Source organism: Mus musculus, chromosome 5, assembly GCF_000001635.26.
Source record: "Mus musculus strain C57BL/6J chromosome 5, GRCm38.p6 C57BL/6J".
In the NCBI taxonomy this organism is placed as follows: domain Eukaryota; kingdom Metazoa; phylum Chordata; class Mammalia; order Rodentia; family Muridae; genus Mus; species Mus musculus.
In genome coordinates, this window is record NC_000071.6 from 53160274 (window position 1) to 53173472 (window position 13199).

General features: G+C 47.4%; 1 protein-coding gene across 2 annotated transcripts in view; it reads right to left on the reverse strand.

The window, feature by feature from the left end:
• The window catches only part of Sel1l3 (sel-1 suppressor of lin-12-like 3 (C. elegans)), a 106370-nt gene that overhangs the window by 53191 nt on the left and 39980 nt on the right, over positions 1 to 13199 (reverse strand). For both annotated transcript variants that reach the window (NM_172710.3, XM_011240730.1), the window contains 2 exons: positions 12301 to 12433; positions 10084 to 10224 (listed from right to left, as the gene is read on the reverse strand). In NM_172710.3, coding sequence (NP_766298.2) covers positions 10084 to 10224; positions 12301 to 12433 — 274 coding nt within the window. The remainder of the gene's footprint in view (positions 1 to 10083; positions 10225 to 12300; positions 12434 to 13199) is intronic.

Below are 13199 nucleotides of genomic sequence, written 5' to 3' on the forward strand. Positions count from 1 at the left end.
CCATCTGGTTTAGCATATGCATTTTTTTTTCTAGCCGGTCTGTAACTGAAAACATGTCTTGTTTGAGGAGATTAATGGTATAATGAATAAACAAACAAGCAGAATGGGAAATTCCCACTTCTCCATTTCCTTTTTCTTTCCATGCCAGGCGCTAAGGAATAAAAGCTATAGCCGCCATCGCTTAAGCATGGCATGGCTTATTTTACTCTTTCTTCATACCAGACGTTGTGTGCTGATTGTTAGAAGAGGCAAATGGGAGCCTCTGAGAAGATAACCTCCCACTTAAGGCTCATGATGAGCTGGGGCCAGTTTCTGATTGAGAATTCAAGAAGGAGAGAGGCAGCCTTGTTCCTTGTGAGAGAGATGGAGACATCAATAGGAAAGCCATTTTGAGCGCCGGGCTTCTGAGTGGCAACATGCATTCAGAGTAGAAGTTTGAAAGAAGAGAGCAGAATAAAGAGGAACTATCGTGCCACTGTCATGAGGAGCCCTCTTCATCAACTTTACTGACTTAAAAAAAAAAAAAAACCCCACTCAGGGAGTTTCTCATTTGCATTCTGATCTGAGGTCCTGATGGGCTCCGGAGCTTCAAGTGCTAGCGAGCAGGCTGATGGAGTGCTCAAGGACAGCACTGTCCTTTCAGCACCCGGAACACTGGTTCCATCCACGCTGCACCTCTTTCTCCTTCCTTCTAATACAATGGAAACGCTCTGGAAATAGGTGTTACTCTGTGTTGCTTAGGAGCAAATAACAAGAAAAAAAATGTCTGAGCATGTTCATGACAGATGCGATTTCTTCCCTTGTTAATTTTATTTTTGGGTAGTGCTTAAGACTGATCCAAGGGCCCCACATCTACCCCAGAACTCCATTCATCCTCATTTTCTAAATATTTACCTATGATTCAAAAACTCAAGCCTACCTACCTTCCTTCCTTCCTTCCTTCCTTCCTTCCTTCCTTCCTTCCTTCTCCTCCTTCTCTTCCTCTCTTCTCCCTGTCTTCCTCTCCTCCATGAGTCTTTTCAGGATTGTTATTTTTTTTTGGGGGGGGGTGGAAAAACTATAGCCCATTTCTTTGTTTTCTTCTTCATAACCTCTGTATAAATGTATTTTAAAACCTAACAATACACCCTCCCAATTCCCAATAATAAAGGTGATGTCTCTCCCACAGCCAAGCACAGCTCCTAAGAGAAGGGATGCCCTGCCATTCCTGGGTCCCATAACCGAATTTCCATTGTGTCCATCCTCTGTATTTTAGGGTCTTCAAGCAGACAGTGGAATGGTTGGCAAAATCTAAATCAAAGTAGCGTTCTGGTGCAGCCGGCTCCCCCTCGGCAGATTGTATGGAGACACTTCTCTAAATTATGCTCCAAAGCCTGGGGCAAGAGGCCCTGTAGAAACCAGGCAGATGGTGTCAGCCCTGGGAGAGAAGCCCAGGCTTGGACCTGGCCTCATCCCAGGACACCATTTATTGGCTTCCTCTAGACTTCCTCTAGGCACTGGCACCAGCAATATGAGCTTAGCGGTACCCCTGCAGAATGGAGGGAGAGGAGACCACCAGTAGTTCTGGTCTGGGGTAGATATCCCCAGGGGTACACGGCCATCACACCAGCCTCACACATCTCTGACTTTATAACACCTGGTTCTAACCATGGAGCCCTGCCTAATTGGATGTGAGCCTTTGAGGTCTTCTTTACTGTCCCCAGCCCTCAAGCCTATAGCCCAACCCCCAGTACCGTTCCACCTGACACCTTACTGGTCCTGGTACCAAAGCACTCTTCAAAGGGCTTTTGACTTCAAACTACTCCATTTTGACAAGGACGGTGTGACAGGAGAATGCAAGAATGAAATGGACAGAACGACTCTTAAATAATGAAAACCATGTAGGCTAAATTCTACTGTTGCAGCATCAGGAAAAAAAAAAAGCCCAAATGTTAACAGGGCTATCTCCATGCTCCAACAGCTGCCATGTTCCTAGAGAGTTCAATGCTCAGGAGACAGCGTTAAGGCTGGCCTATCCAAATGCCCTGCTGAAATCTCGATCAGAGGATCTTGTATCGGATGCCACCCCAGCACCCTGCACAGTAGAAACTTAGGGACAGAGCAGGGAGAGATTCCCCAGATCGAGCAAGGGAATCAGGATGCAGAGCTCATCTCTGGCATGCTGGAGGAGGGGGATCTTGAGAGTATCTATATGCATTGCAGCTGGGTACCCCAGGAGTGCTGCCATCTTTAATTCAAAGGCTTGCAGACTCTGTGAGGTGAAGAGCAAGCCCTGTTATACATTGAGACTGAAGACACCATTGGGAACAGCTGAGCTTTACAGCATGTTAGCACATCAGCTGTCAACGTTTAGCAAGTCTCCCCCACAGCGCCCCCGGGCACTTGGCCTAGAGCTGTGTGTGGGCTAGTCCCACTCTCGGTGTGGTTGCCCCAGGGCCTAGCACAGCGCCAGGAGGAACTCAGTCTATGGGTTCCAAACCGGCTGTGCATTGTACCTCAAGGACTATTTTACATCTGGGCGCCTGTACACCTCACCGATAGATTATAACCCAAAAGCCCATTGAAGACTGCTTTGGTACCCTGACCAGGATGAAAGCCACATTTCCAAAATTCTTTGGTATGTATAGAATGGAAAAGATTCCAGTCTACTTTCACTAACTTTAGAGAGGGTCCACAGCTCCTGGAACCTGAACAGTATTTTACAATGACAAGATGGTAGCTCCCAAGAGGCAATAGGTTCATGACGAAAAAGGAAGGAGAGAAATACAGAAGGTGGAAGAGGGAACCCAGTGGACTCTGTCAGGCTGGACTGGAACGGTAGCTTTGCCAAAGCAGACCTCAATGTTGGGTCTTCATTGACGCAAGGCCTCTGCCAAAGATTCGAGGTTGGTAAGAACACCGATCCCTGGGCACTGGGAGGCTCTAGGATTCTCAAGACGTTTTGAGGTGAGGATCTTCAAGACAGGAGGGAAAGCTGCTTGTGGTATTGGACACCTGGAATCCCCAGCACTTGGGAAGCTGAGGCAGGAGCGTTCTATGAGTTTTGGGATAACATGGACTACTAAGCCCTGTATCAAAATCAGACAGCAACTGGGAAGATAGCTTAGTTGGCAAAGTGCTTTTCGCAAAACCATGAGGACTTGCATTCGATTCTCAGAACCCAAATTAAAAAGCTAGGCATAGTAGTGCATGCTTCTAATCCTAGAGCTGGGGAATTCCTAATCCTTGGGACTCACTGCCCAGTCAAACAAGCCTACTTGGTGAGCCTCCAGGCTAGAGGGAGGGAGGTTCAGAAGACAAGGTGGATGGCACCTGAGAGTGACCTCTGGCCTCACACACGTGTGTGCACATGTGCACGCATACATCACACATACACATGTGTACACTCTCCATACACATGTGCACACTCTCCATGAACAAGCATAACCACAAGCACACACAATTAATGAAGGCCGAGGGACTGCCCCCATGATTCTAAACCAATAGTCCTCAACCTTCCCAGTGCTGCAACCTTTTAATACAGTCCCTCATGTTGTGGCGACACCCCCCCCCAACCATAAAATCATTTCATTGCTACTTTATAACTGTAATTTTGATCCTGTTATGAATCACACTGTAAATATCTGAAATGCAGGCTACCTCCTATATGACCCCTGTTATATGAAAGGGTTACTCACATGACCCACAGGTTGAGAACTGCTGCTCTAAGCTATGCAGTGGACAGAGACAAGGTAGCTCACCATTGTAATACAGGAAGGCAATAACTGGGCAGTTGTACGTTCAAGGGGGCATGAGAGGATGAGCTAAGAACCTACAGAGATTGACCAAAGGCTTGAGGAGGTGGACTGAGTTGGGACTTGTTCTTTGAATAATATGGGCAGGATCATGTGGAGGAAGAATTGGTCACTAAGCAGCTAGCAATGCTCTCAGAAGCTTTGCTGGCACTGTGGAGAACCCAAAGCACAAACCGAGCACTTGGATGTTCTGTGCTACCCAGCACAAAGCTGTCCCCCGAGGAGATCATAAAGGCATACAGAAGATCCAACAGTCCTAAGTCAAAGCAGTCCATCCGCACAGGCCTGTCAACTCGCACCCGCATGGCTGTTTTCTGCCCATGAAGTCCTTTCCTAGACAAGCATCCCATTCTGGATTCTGATAAAAACCTGACTCTCCACAGTATGTAAAATGCTGCATAAAGCTTATCACCCCGCATGGTTGTAATGGTGGCTAGCGTCAAAATAAGTAGGAAATAAGTGCTGGTTAGGATTGGAGAAATTGAGTACCTTGTGTGCACTCTTAGTAGGGACAGAAAATGGCACGGCCATTGTGAAAACTATAGAGGTTCCTCAAAAGGCTAAGCAGAACTTCCACATGATCCAGGAATCCTACTGCTGGATGCACAGCTCAAAACATTGAGAGCAAACACGGCTAAAGAAAGGCGCTTGCATCCCCACGTTCAAAGCAGCATCCCTCCCAATAGACAAGGAGTCGGAGGGACCCAAGTGTCCATCAGTGCATGAATGGATATGTCAAACATCATTAAGAAGGGAAGGGGATTTTGATGCAGGCTATGCCATGGGTGAGGACATGGGTGTTAAGTGCAATAAAGCAACAACCAAAAGCTGGATGGTTCTACATCTAGGGGCCATTTGAAACAGTGACACTCGCAGTCAGAGAGAGTAGAATGGTGGTTTTCCGGCTCTAGAGCACACAGACGGGAATTTTTTAGAACAAGTGTATAATTTCAGTTTTTCAAGATATGAAGAGTGTTGGTGATCTGATGCATGTGCTCCTAGCAATACTGAGTTGTACGATAAAGAAATAGTCAAAATGGCAGTTCTTATATTAAGCATATTGACACAGCAGCCCTCAGAGAGTTAAGGTATAAACAGCAGCCGACCCCTCTAGGTGGGGACATACAGACTGCTCTATGCTCATCTCATTTGCCGATACAACAGAAGCTTCTCCATCCCTGCAAAGTTTCCTCTTTCCTCTGGACTGCTGGCTTCCACAGGGAAGCAGATGTGTCGTCTGAGATCTCAGTGTGTGTAGGGGGTTGGGGGGGAATCACTCGCAAGTCTGAGATGTGTATGTGCATCCGCCAGGCAGCAGAAGGTTGGCCATATACATGAGGAGATGCTTCCAAGGAAAAGGGAATCAGAAATGCCATTGTCCTGTCTCATCTTCTCTGTCTTAAAAGAGAAAATAGAGAGCTGGAGAGATTGCTCAATGGTTAGGAACTCTGATTGCTCTTCCAGAGGACCTGGGTTTGGTTTCCAGCACCTAGTGGTGGCTCACAGATGTCCACAACTTCAGTTCCAGGGGATCCAATGCCCTCTTCTGATCTCCCTGGGTACCAGGCACGCACGTGATATCCATATTGTAGGCAACACACACACATACACATAATAATAATAATAATAATAATAATAATAATAATAATAATAAACAGGGATACTAATTCCATAAACTAATTTCTCTGAAGACATAAAGGAACCTGTTGTTTATCTTTCCTTTTGGCCCGGCTAACTCTTGTTAAAACACAGCCTTGCTGGGGATGTGACTCAGTGCTGGCATGTTTGCTTAGCACACACAGGCCCTGGGATCAAACGCCAGCGTAAGAAAATAAGAACATCTTGGCTAATCAAAACCTGGGCAGGCAAGATGGCTCAGGGGTAAGGTGATCGGAGTTGGCTCCCTGGAGCCCATGTAAAGGTGGAAGGGAATGTCTCATCTCACGAAGTTGTTTTCTGACCTCCACATGTGCACATGTGTCATGGACAGCCACAAACACACATCATTCACGTGCAGAGAGAAAAACAAATGAACAGCCTTCTCTTATTTTTTGTTCTGTTCTGGCTCACGGAGGGCACTCAGCCAGTACCTGTTTCATGAATAAAGGGATGAACGATTGGAAGTGAGTTAAGAATACACTAGGCAAAAGCCTTATCTTTGGTGCCTATTCCAGTCCTACAGAAAGAGATTCAAGTTTGGAGCATCTGCCACTCGAGTCCATTTCCATAACTTTTCTCAGATATGGGAAATGCCATCATTTGCATGTATTCATGTGTTCTGTATTACTGTAAGTGAAATTCTTGAGGGGGGGTATTTTTTCCTTTTTTGAAAAGAGGTTTGGTTCAAGGCAGGGCTCTGGAAGCTCAACGGGGTGTTGCTAGCATGAGCTTGGTCCTGGGGTGGGGGTGGGATCTCTCCCCTCTTGTGCAAGTGAGAGATTCCACCTGGCTAAACCAGAGTGGAGGGCGATAGTCCCTGTCTGGCCTTACTCTTACAATAACTCGACCTCTTTAAAGGTCAGAGGTCCCATGAGAACAGCCATGATCCCTTCTGAGAGTCGTGCCTGTAGTGTCAGAGACACGCGTGTGCCGCATACATATGTATGTACATGTGTGGAAACCAAAGGTGCTTTGATTTCTCTCGGCCTTAAGTCTGAGACTGTGACCTTTTCCAAACCTGGACCTCACCAATTCAGGAAGACGACATGGCCAGCCAGCTTCCTGGATCCTCCTGGATCCTCTGCCTCTCCAGCACCTGCATTATAGCCATGCATCATCTCATCTGGGTGGTAGGAATTTAAATTCAGGTCCTCCTGCTTGTTCAGCCACTTTTCCAGACCCTGACTCCCATCTCTTGAACCTTCCCTTTCCTCCTATAACGCCACACTAGCGACCAAGCTTCTAACACATGAACTCTTGGTGGACAAGCCACATCCAAACCACAGTGAAGAGAGGTCTAATCTAGTCCACTGGTCAATGCGGCAAGACATGCCAGGACAACAGCACAGAGAGAACACAGACACACTTTCTACAAATGGGTCTTCAGGAACATTCTGGGGCTAGCCAGACATGCAGACTAGCAGAAGGATGGCCTTGCCAGAAGTGGTATTCCAGAAACCAGACACACAGGCATAGCAGCCTTATGGCTATTCTTTGGATAAGGGACCAGAGAAAAGATCCAATAGATATGTAAACTGATTTTCTACCTTCAATTTTCAAAATCAAGCTTTCTGCATTTTTCTCATTTGTTAGGAAGCTGGGTATGAGATATGACACCAGTCTCTCTCTCTCTCTTGGGTTAGCCAGATGATGCTATTATAGACCCACGCAAGAACACCATACCAGCAGAGAAGAATTTGATGATATGTGTACCGGGCTGCTGCAGGTGGCTTCTGGGCCCTTCCAACGAAACCTAGAAAAGCAGATGCCTCTGGGAGAATAGAGCACCAGCTCCAGTAATATACCTTCCTTTCCGCTCCTGAGTCCCCCTGCTCTGAGACAGTTGGGGATAAGCAGGGGTTGTGTGCCCTAAGGAGGCCAAGGCCATGGTTAGGGAGAGGTGCAGAGCTTGGGGGGCATTACTTCCTGGTGATCTCATTTAGCCTGAATTCTGCATTTGACTGGCAAGTCTGGCATAGTAAGTCTGAATGTTGAACATCTGGCTTTGGGGGTGGTGGGACTCAGTTCTGATTTCTACCAGTTCCACAGCCTGGCCTTGGCCCGTGGGACGTGCTAGATCTAGCTTGTCCTGCAAGCTCGTGATTTGAGTTTTTCATTTGATTCTATTTCCAGGCCTCCGTGGAGAATAAAATAGTCCTAGATTCAAACAAAACAAAACCTTGAGCTGTAAAAATAACATGAAAACATTTGTATTGAGAGTATTTTCTTTAAAAAGAACGTATTGGGAAAATGACTGGATTCTCCCCCACAACAGTGAAACTATATTTAACTATGACCAGAAATCACAGACACGAGTTTTGGTAGATGTGGTGGGAAGCTCCGTTTAAACTCCTCAACTTTCTGTATGCACCTTCTCCTTAGATCGTTTTAGGAGTGGGGCAACCCCACCATCTCATAGGGGCTCAGGGAAAACCTGAGCTGTCTCTTCTCAGTCATCGTAGCAGTTGGGGTGAATGGGTTTCCTGGGGACACAGGGATTGGTCAATGTCTAGTGGTGTCTTGGAGGAGAGGAGGGGGCACGGTTAGTATTAATGGATAGAGAGGAACATACAGCAGATGTTTACAGGAGGACCCCAAAACAAAGACCCTTGCAGCCCAAAGGAGTACAGCATTGAAGAGGAGAGATGTTTCTCCAAAGGGCTGCTTTCTGAATGATTTTTCTTCAGTGCTCACTCTAGGCAGGTGCTCCACCACTTAACTACATCCCCACTCCCACCCACAGTGTTTCATATACATGTCAGCTCACTGAACCAGGAAGAAAGGATTGCCCTAGGAGTCTCCCACTACCACACCTCCTCGTCCTCCTCCTCTTCCTCCTCTTCCTCCTCCACTACCATTACCTTCACCCCCACCATCACCATCTCCACTATCACCATCACCACCAACAACACCCCTTCCACTATCACCGTCACCACTATCAACGCCATCACCACCATCACCACCACTATCACCATCACCACCATCACCATCAACACCATTACTACCACCCAACTCCGTTGTGTAGACGAGGAAACCAGGGCTCAGCAAGAACAAGCATGTGCTTAAGATCACACAGTAACTGAGTGTTAAATGAAGTGGAAGCAAATTCACCCAGCCCCAGAGACCAGTGTCACAGAGCATACTCTTCAGATCACCTAGCAGTCATGGGTGCTGCAGGGCCACCTTTGTCATACCCCTTGGCTCTGTCTCCATCACTCTGTCCTACTCAGACCTCCTCCCTTTCTTCCAGGACTTTGTAATCCCCTCCCTGCTCCACACTCTTCTAACATCACCTCCCTGTTCCCAACTGCTGTCATTGTAACATCAGAGACTCCTCTGGTTACACTCTGCCTACAGCCTGAAATCCTCTAACTAAAAGGGAAAGCCACACAGATTACAGCTGGCGACTAAGCTTTGGCTGAGCCCCTAGGTCACCACTGGTTTCCTATCCCTTAGCATATCCTGCTGTCCCTCCTCCCTGCCTCTGCCCTGACTCCAGCGCCCACTCCTGCCTCTCTTATCTGGCAAATACCTCAAGAAGCAGTTACAATGTCTCCTCCTCCCGGAAGCCCTTCTGGGACACCTGAGTCTAGAAGCAGCCACTCCTCTCTCTGTGCCTTCACTTCCATGGCTTTTATTAAAACAACTTACAATTTATCTTTGCTTTTAAGCCCATCACTCAAGAGTGGGGAATCTCCTGCCATCTCACTCAGATAAGTGACTGAGTCTTTCCTTAGTCAATATCAAAGAACAAAAGATCAAATATCTTCCAGGATGGGCAGGGTCAGCGTATAAAGAAAGCCCATGCCTTGGGACAGGGCCAGTCGCCGAAGGTCATTTTCCCAAGCCAGGAACACAATGAGCTTTTTGATCCCTTGACACACGTACCTGTTCCGTGTGCTTCCCCTTGTGACCAGCTCCTGTTTCTAACAGGCATGGCTTCCAAAATCTCCTGGAGGCCCTACAGTGTGTACTTAACTAAGCAAATACAAATTGCATTGGGCCTAAGAGGAAGCCATCAGCATCCAGGAAGGACCTTCAAATCTGAGATGACACTGAAATGTCAAGTCAGGAGGCTCAAGTTCAACTGCCTAAGGGTTAGATGACATCTAACCATCTATGACAGTACATGGTAGGAGGCGAAAACCAGAGAAGAGGGACCTTGGGCAGACAGAAAATGCCTGGCCCTGGCCTTCCCTCTGAGATCGCTTACTATAGGAACAGGTCCAGGGCAGCTGCGTCTTTGATTTTTTTTTCCAAGTAAAGCTAGAAATTTGCATTTTTCTGAAAGTTTTTAGATACCGATAATGAAATTCTTTTCAAATACACAGAAAGGCATTTTGCAAACTAACTCCATTTGGAGGCCAACTCTGGCGGCGGCCTGTCCGTTATGCAGCCCTGGCTTTAGATAAAGCATCGCTTGAGTGATCCCTAAATTTAAGTTTTTGGAAATGTGCACAGATATATTCAGCGCTGTGGACACACAAGGGCAGAATTTAAATCTGAAATTAAACTAGAACACTAGGGTTAAAAATAACATTAAGGCATAAATCACCAAGGGAGAGTGAGTAGACATAAAAACAGGGTGCCTTTCTAGCTAGCTCCAAACCCCAGGCAGAGGCTCAGTTACCGGTCAGCAGGTCCATTTGCAGCAGGCTCTGGAACAAGCTGGGGTGCCTGTCTCTCAGTTCCTTCTCCCAGGGCAAGCCTCTGCACACCTCGGCTCTCCCATACTTGCGCTTGAGGTCCAGGTAGGAGTTATGGAAGTCACCTACACGGAAGCAGAAGACATCACTCCCTCAGGAGCGGCAATGACCTTATCCTTCTAAAAGCTCTCCTTCCTCAGGGGAACTTGGGATGGGAGGGCAGGCTTAATATGCCTGGATTTGGCTTGGGTCTTTCGGGAATTTGAAAACGGCCATTACACCTCTGCCTTGGGGGCAGCATTTGGAAGCAAGTCCAAGAGAAACGCGCCAAGGATGCTGATGGCTGTTGCCTAATTCTACAGAATGAGCAGCTGCCCTCTGACTTGCCCCCAGGAGGCTAATAATCTAGGCCATTTTTTTTTCTGGCTTGTGTTTTGAAGAACAAGGCCCTAGAGCCCCCCAGGAGGTGAGGAGGTTGGAGACTTTAGGATACTCTCCCTGATGCCACCAAACAGGTCGGCATAGAGGGCTGGCCTTTAGGGTCTCACTCCCAGTGCTGTGGGAATGATCCAAATGAGTTTCCTCTTTGGGACATTACTATTCCTGTGCGTCTGCCCCCTCTCCTGGCAGCATCTTTGTCTTTGTACATCTTTGTATGATTCAGTGAGCGTTAAGCGCAGCTGGAGATTAAGAGAGCGTATCCTTTTACATTTTCTGTACCTGCATGTATATGGCGAGGGGACACACGTGTGTGGGCATGCATCTACATGTGCACATGCACAGAGAGGCCAGGGGACAACCTTTGGTATATGTCCTTCCCAGAAACATCCTTTAGCCTTTGAGGTGTGGTTCCTCATCGTCTTGGAGCTAGCCCAGCTAGCTGTCAGTGAGGCTAGCCTGGCTGACCAGCAAGCCTTAGTCTCCATCTCCTCAGAACTGGGATTTCGGGTGAGTGACATCATATCCAGCCTTTTTATACGGGTTCTCGGCATGGAACTCAGGCCCTCATGCTTGCAAATACTTTACCAACTGAGCCATCTCAGTGCAAGATCATCTGCTTTTAAATTCGATTTTTGCTTAGGATGGGGGATCCTGTCTGTTCTACACGGCTCAAGTGGAGATCAAAGGGCAACTTTGAGAAGTCAGTTCTCCTTTTCCATCACACGGATCCCAGGGATTGAACTGAGGCTGTCAGGCTTGGTAGTAGATGCCTTTCCATACCTAGCTACCTCTCCAGCCTGATATGAGATTGACCAGCCACCACTCCCACCACTATGTGACCCTGTCAGACTGGGGCATGACTTAGGTCCATCTATGGGCCCCTCCTTCCCTAGCCTGGAACTGGAAGCTCCCCTAAGGGGGGGAGGAGGCATGAGCTGCACAAGGCAAGATTGAGATACTGAACTAGCTCTTGATGATGACAAATACCCCACAGGAATTTATCTTCCAGAAGGAACATATGTGACTAACTGCCGTGTCACCACATCAAACATGGATATCTAAAGCACAGAAAAATTTACAAGTTTAGGAGACTCTCCCTGATGCCACCAAACAGGTTAGCATATAAGGCTGGCTTTTCTAGGAGAAAAGCTGGGACCCTAGGAGACCAGACGGGACTCAGCTCCGTCCACACCCTGGGTGAGAAAGGAGAGTCTGGGCCACGTGAGCCCTGCGAACGCAGTCTATTTGAGATTTGTTCCTTTGCCAAATTTCCTGGTGCCTCCCTGAGCTGATCTGAGGGTTTGAGAATAAAACAGGGCCCCAGCCAGCAAAGTCACTGTTCAGATATTAATGGTCCAAGACAAAAGCACACTAATGTGTACAATAATTTCTAGTGATTAATTTATATTTTCCAATGCATTTTCTTTTCTTTTAGGCATGCCATCTAGGTAGAAAGAACACCAGGCAAGGTTCCTTTGTATTCTTAAATAAGATCGAGCAGGTATGGCGGGAGCTGACACCAGTTTTCGTTCATGGCGGTTGCTGGTGCTTTGTGGGGTTGGGTGGGGTAAGGATCAAGGCAGAACGCACATGCTGGTCCCCATCTGTCTTTGGAAGCCTTGAGTTACACCTGACCCTGCTGGTATCTGGGCTAAGAGGTTCGTGGGATGTTTCTATTTTAGTTCCCTCGCCCCAAGCAAAGCTAAACATGTCAATGCAAATGCAAAGCTTAAATATGCCCTCCAGAGCTCCGTACTTACATGTCTCTCGCCTCTCACCCCCAACCTGGACTGTTGCAGCATACGAGGATATTATATCCTGGACCTCAGTACACCGCTCATAGTATAGCTTGATTTGTTCAGCCAGTTCCTTCTCAAGGAAGGGATTAAGAACCTGCAGGAGGGTAAGAAATTGCATGAACTTCAATCATCATCAAATGTCCTCTGGCTAGTAGGACTAGGTGTGTTCAGCTGTCTGAGTTCCCTCTATGACATCACTGGCTACCATCCCACCTGGATATGCAAACCAGTGCCCTTTGGATCAATTCGAGGCATGCCAGTCCAGCGTCCTGTGTGCTACCTTCTCATCTGCAAAGCTTCTTCCATGTCAGTGGAGACCTGTCCCCTCCACGTGTAGTCCCTAGAAAACTGCACTCATCTCCATTTCCAAATGTTAATTCTACCCAAGGTGTGCCCGCCACCTGAGGCCGTCCTTCTGTTTCCTTCTGCTTTGCAGCAGCCTCAGTCTGCAGGAGCCAGTGAAGGGCCACTGCTCCAAAGCATAACTCCTGCAGGCTCAACGGTGGCCAGATGCACCCATGCACCTCGGTGAGCCCAAGCTTGTGGAAATTAACTCGTGTCATGTGACCTAGTAAGTGAACTGGGCCAAAGTCCCAAAGAGCAAGCCTCTTGGAACTGGGGGAATTAATCTTAACTCTGTTTTCAAATGCATGTCTGGACCCAAGAGAGGTTCACGAGATGGGCTCACTGGGTCATAACCAGCAGTGGTTTCTTTTGTTTTTTATACCGAAGGATCCAAAACTTCAGAGCACATTAGAGGAGGCGGAGGAGGTATTCTTAGTAAAATTATTTTTATTTTCATATATGAATACATGTATGTATGTGTGTGTGCTGTTCATTCTATTAATCAGAGTATCTTC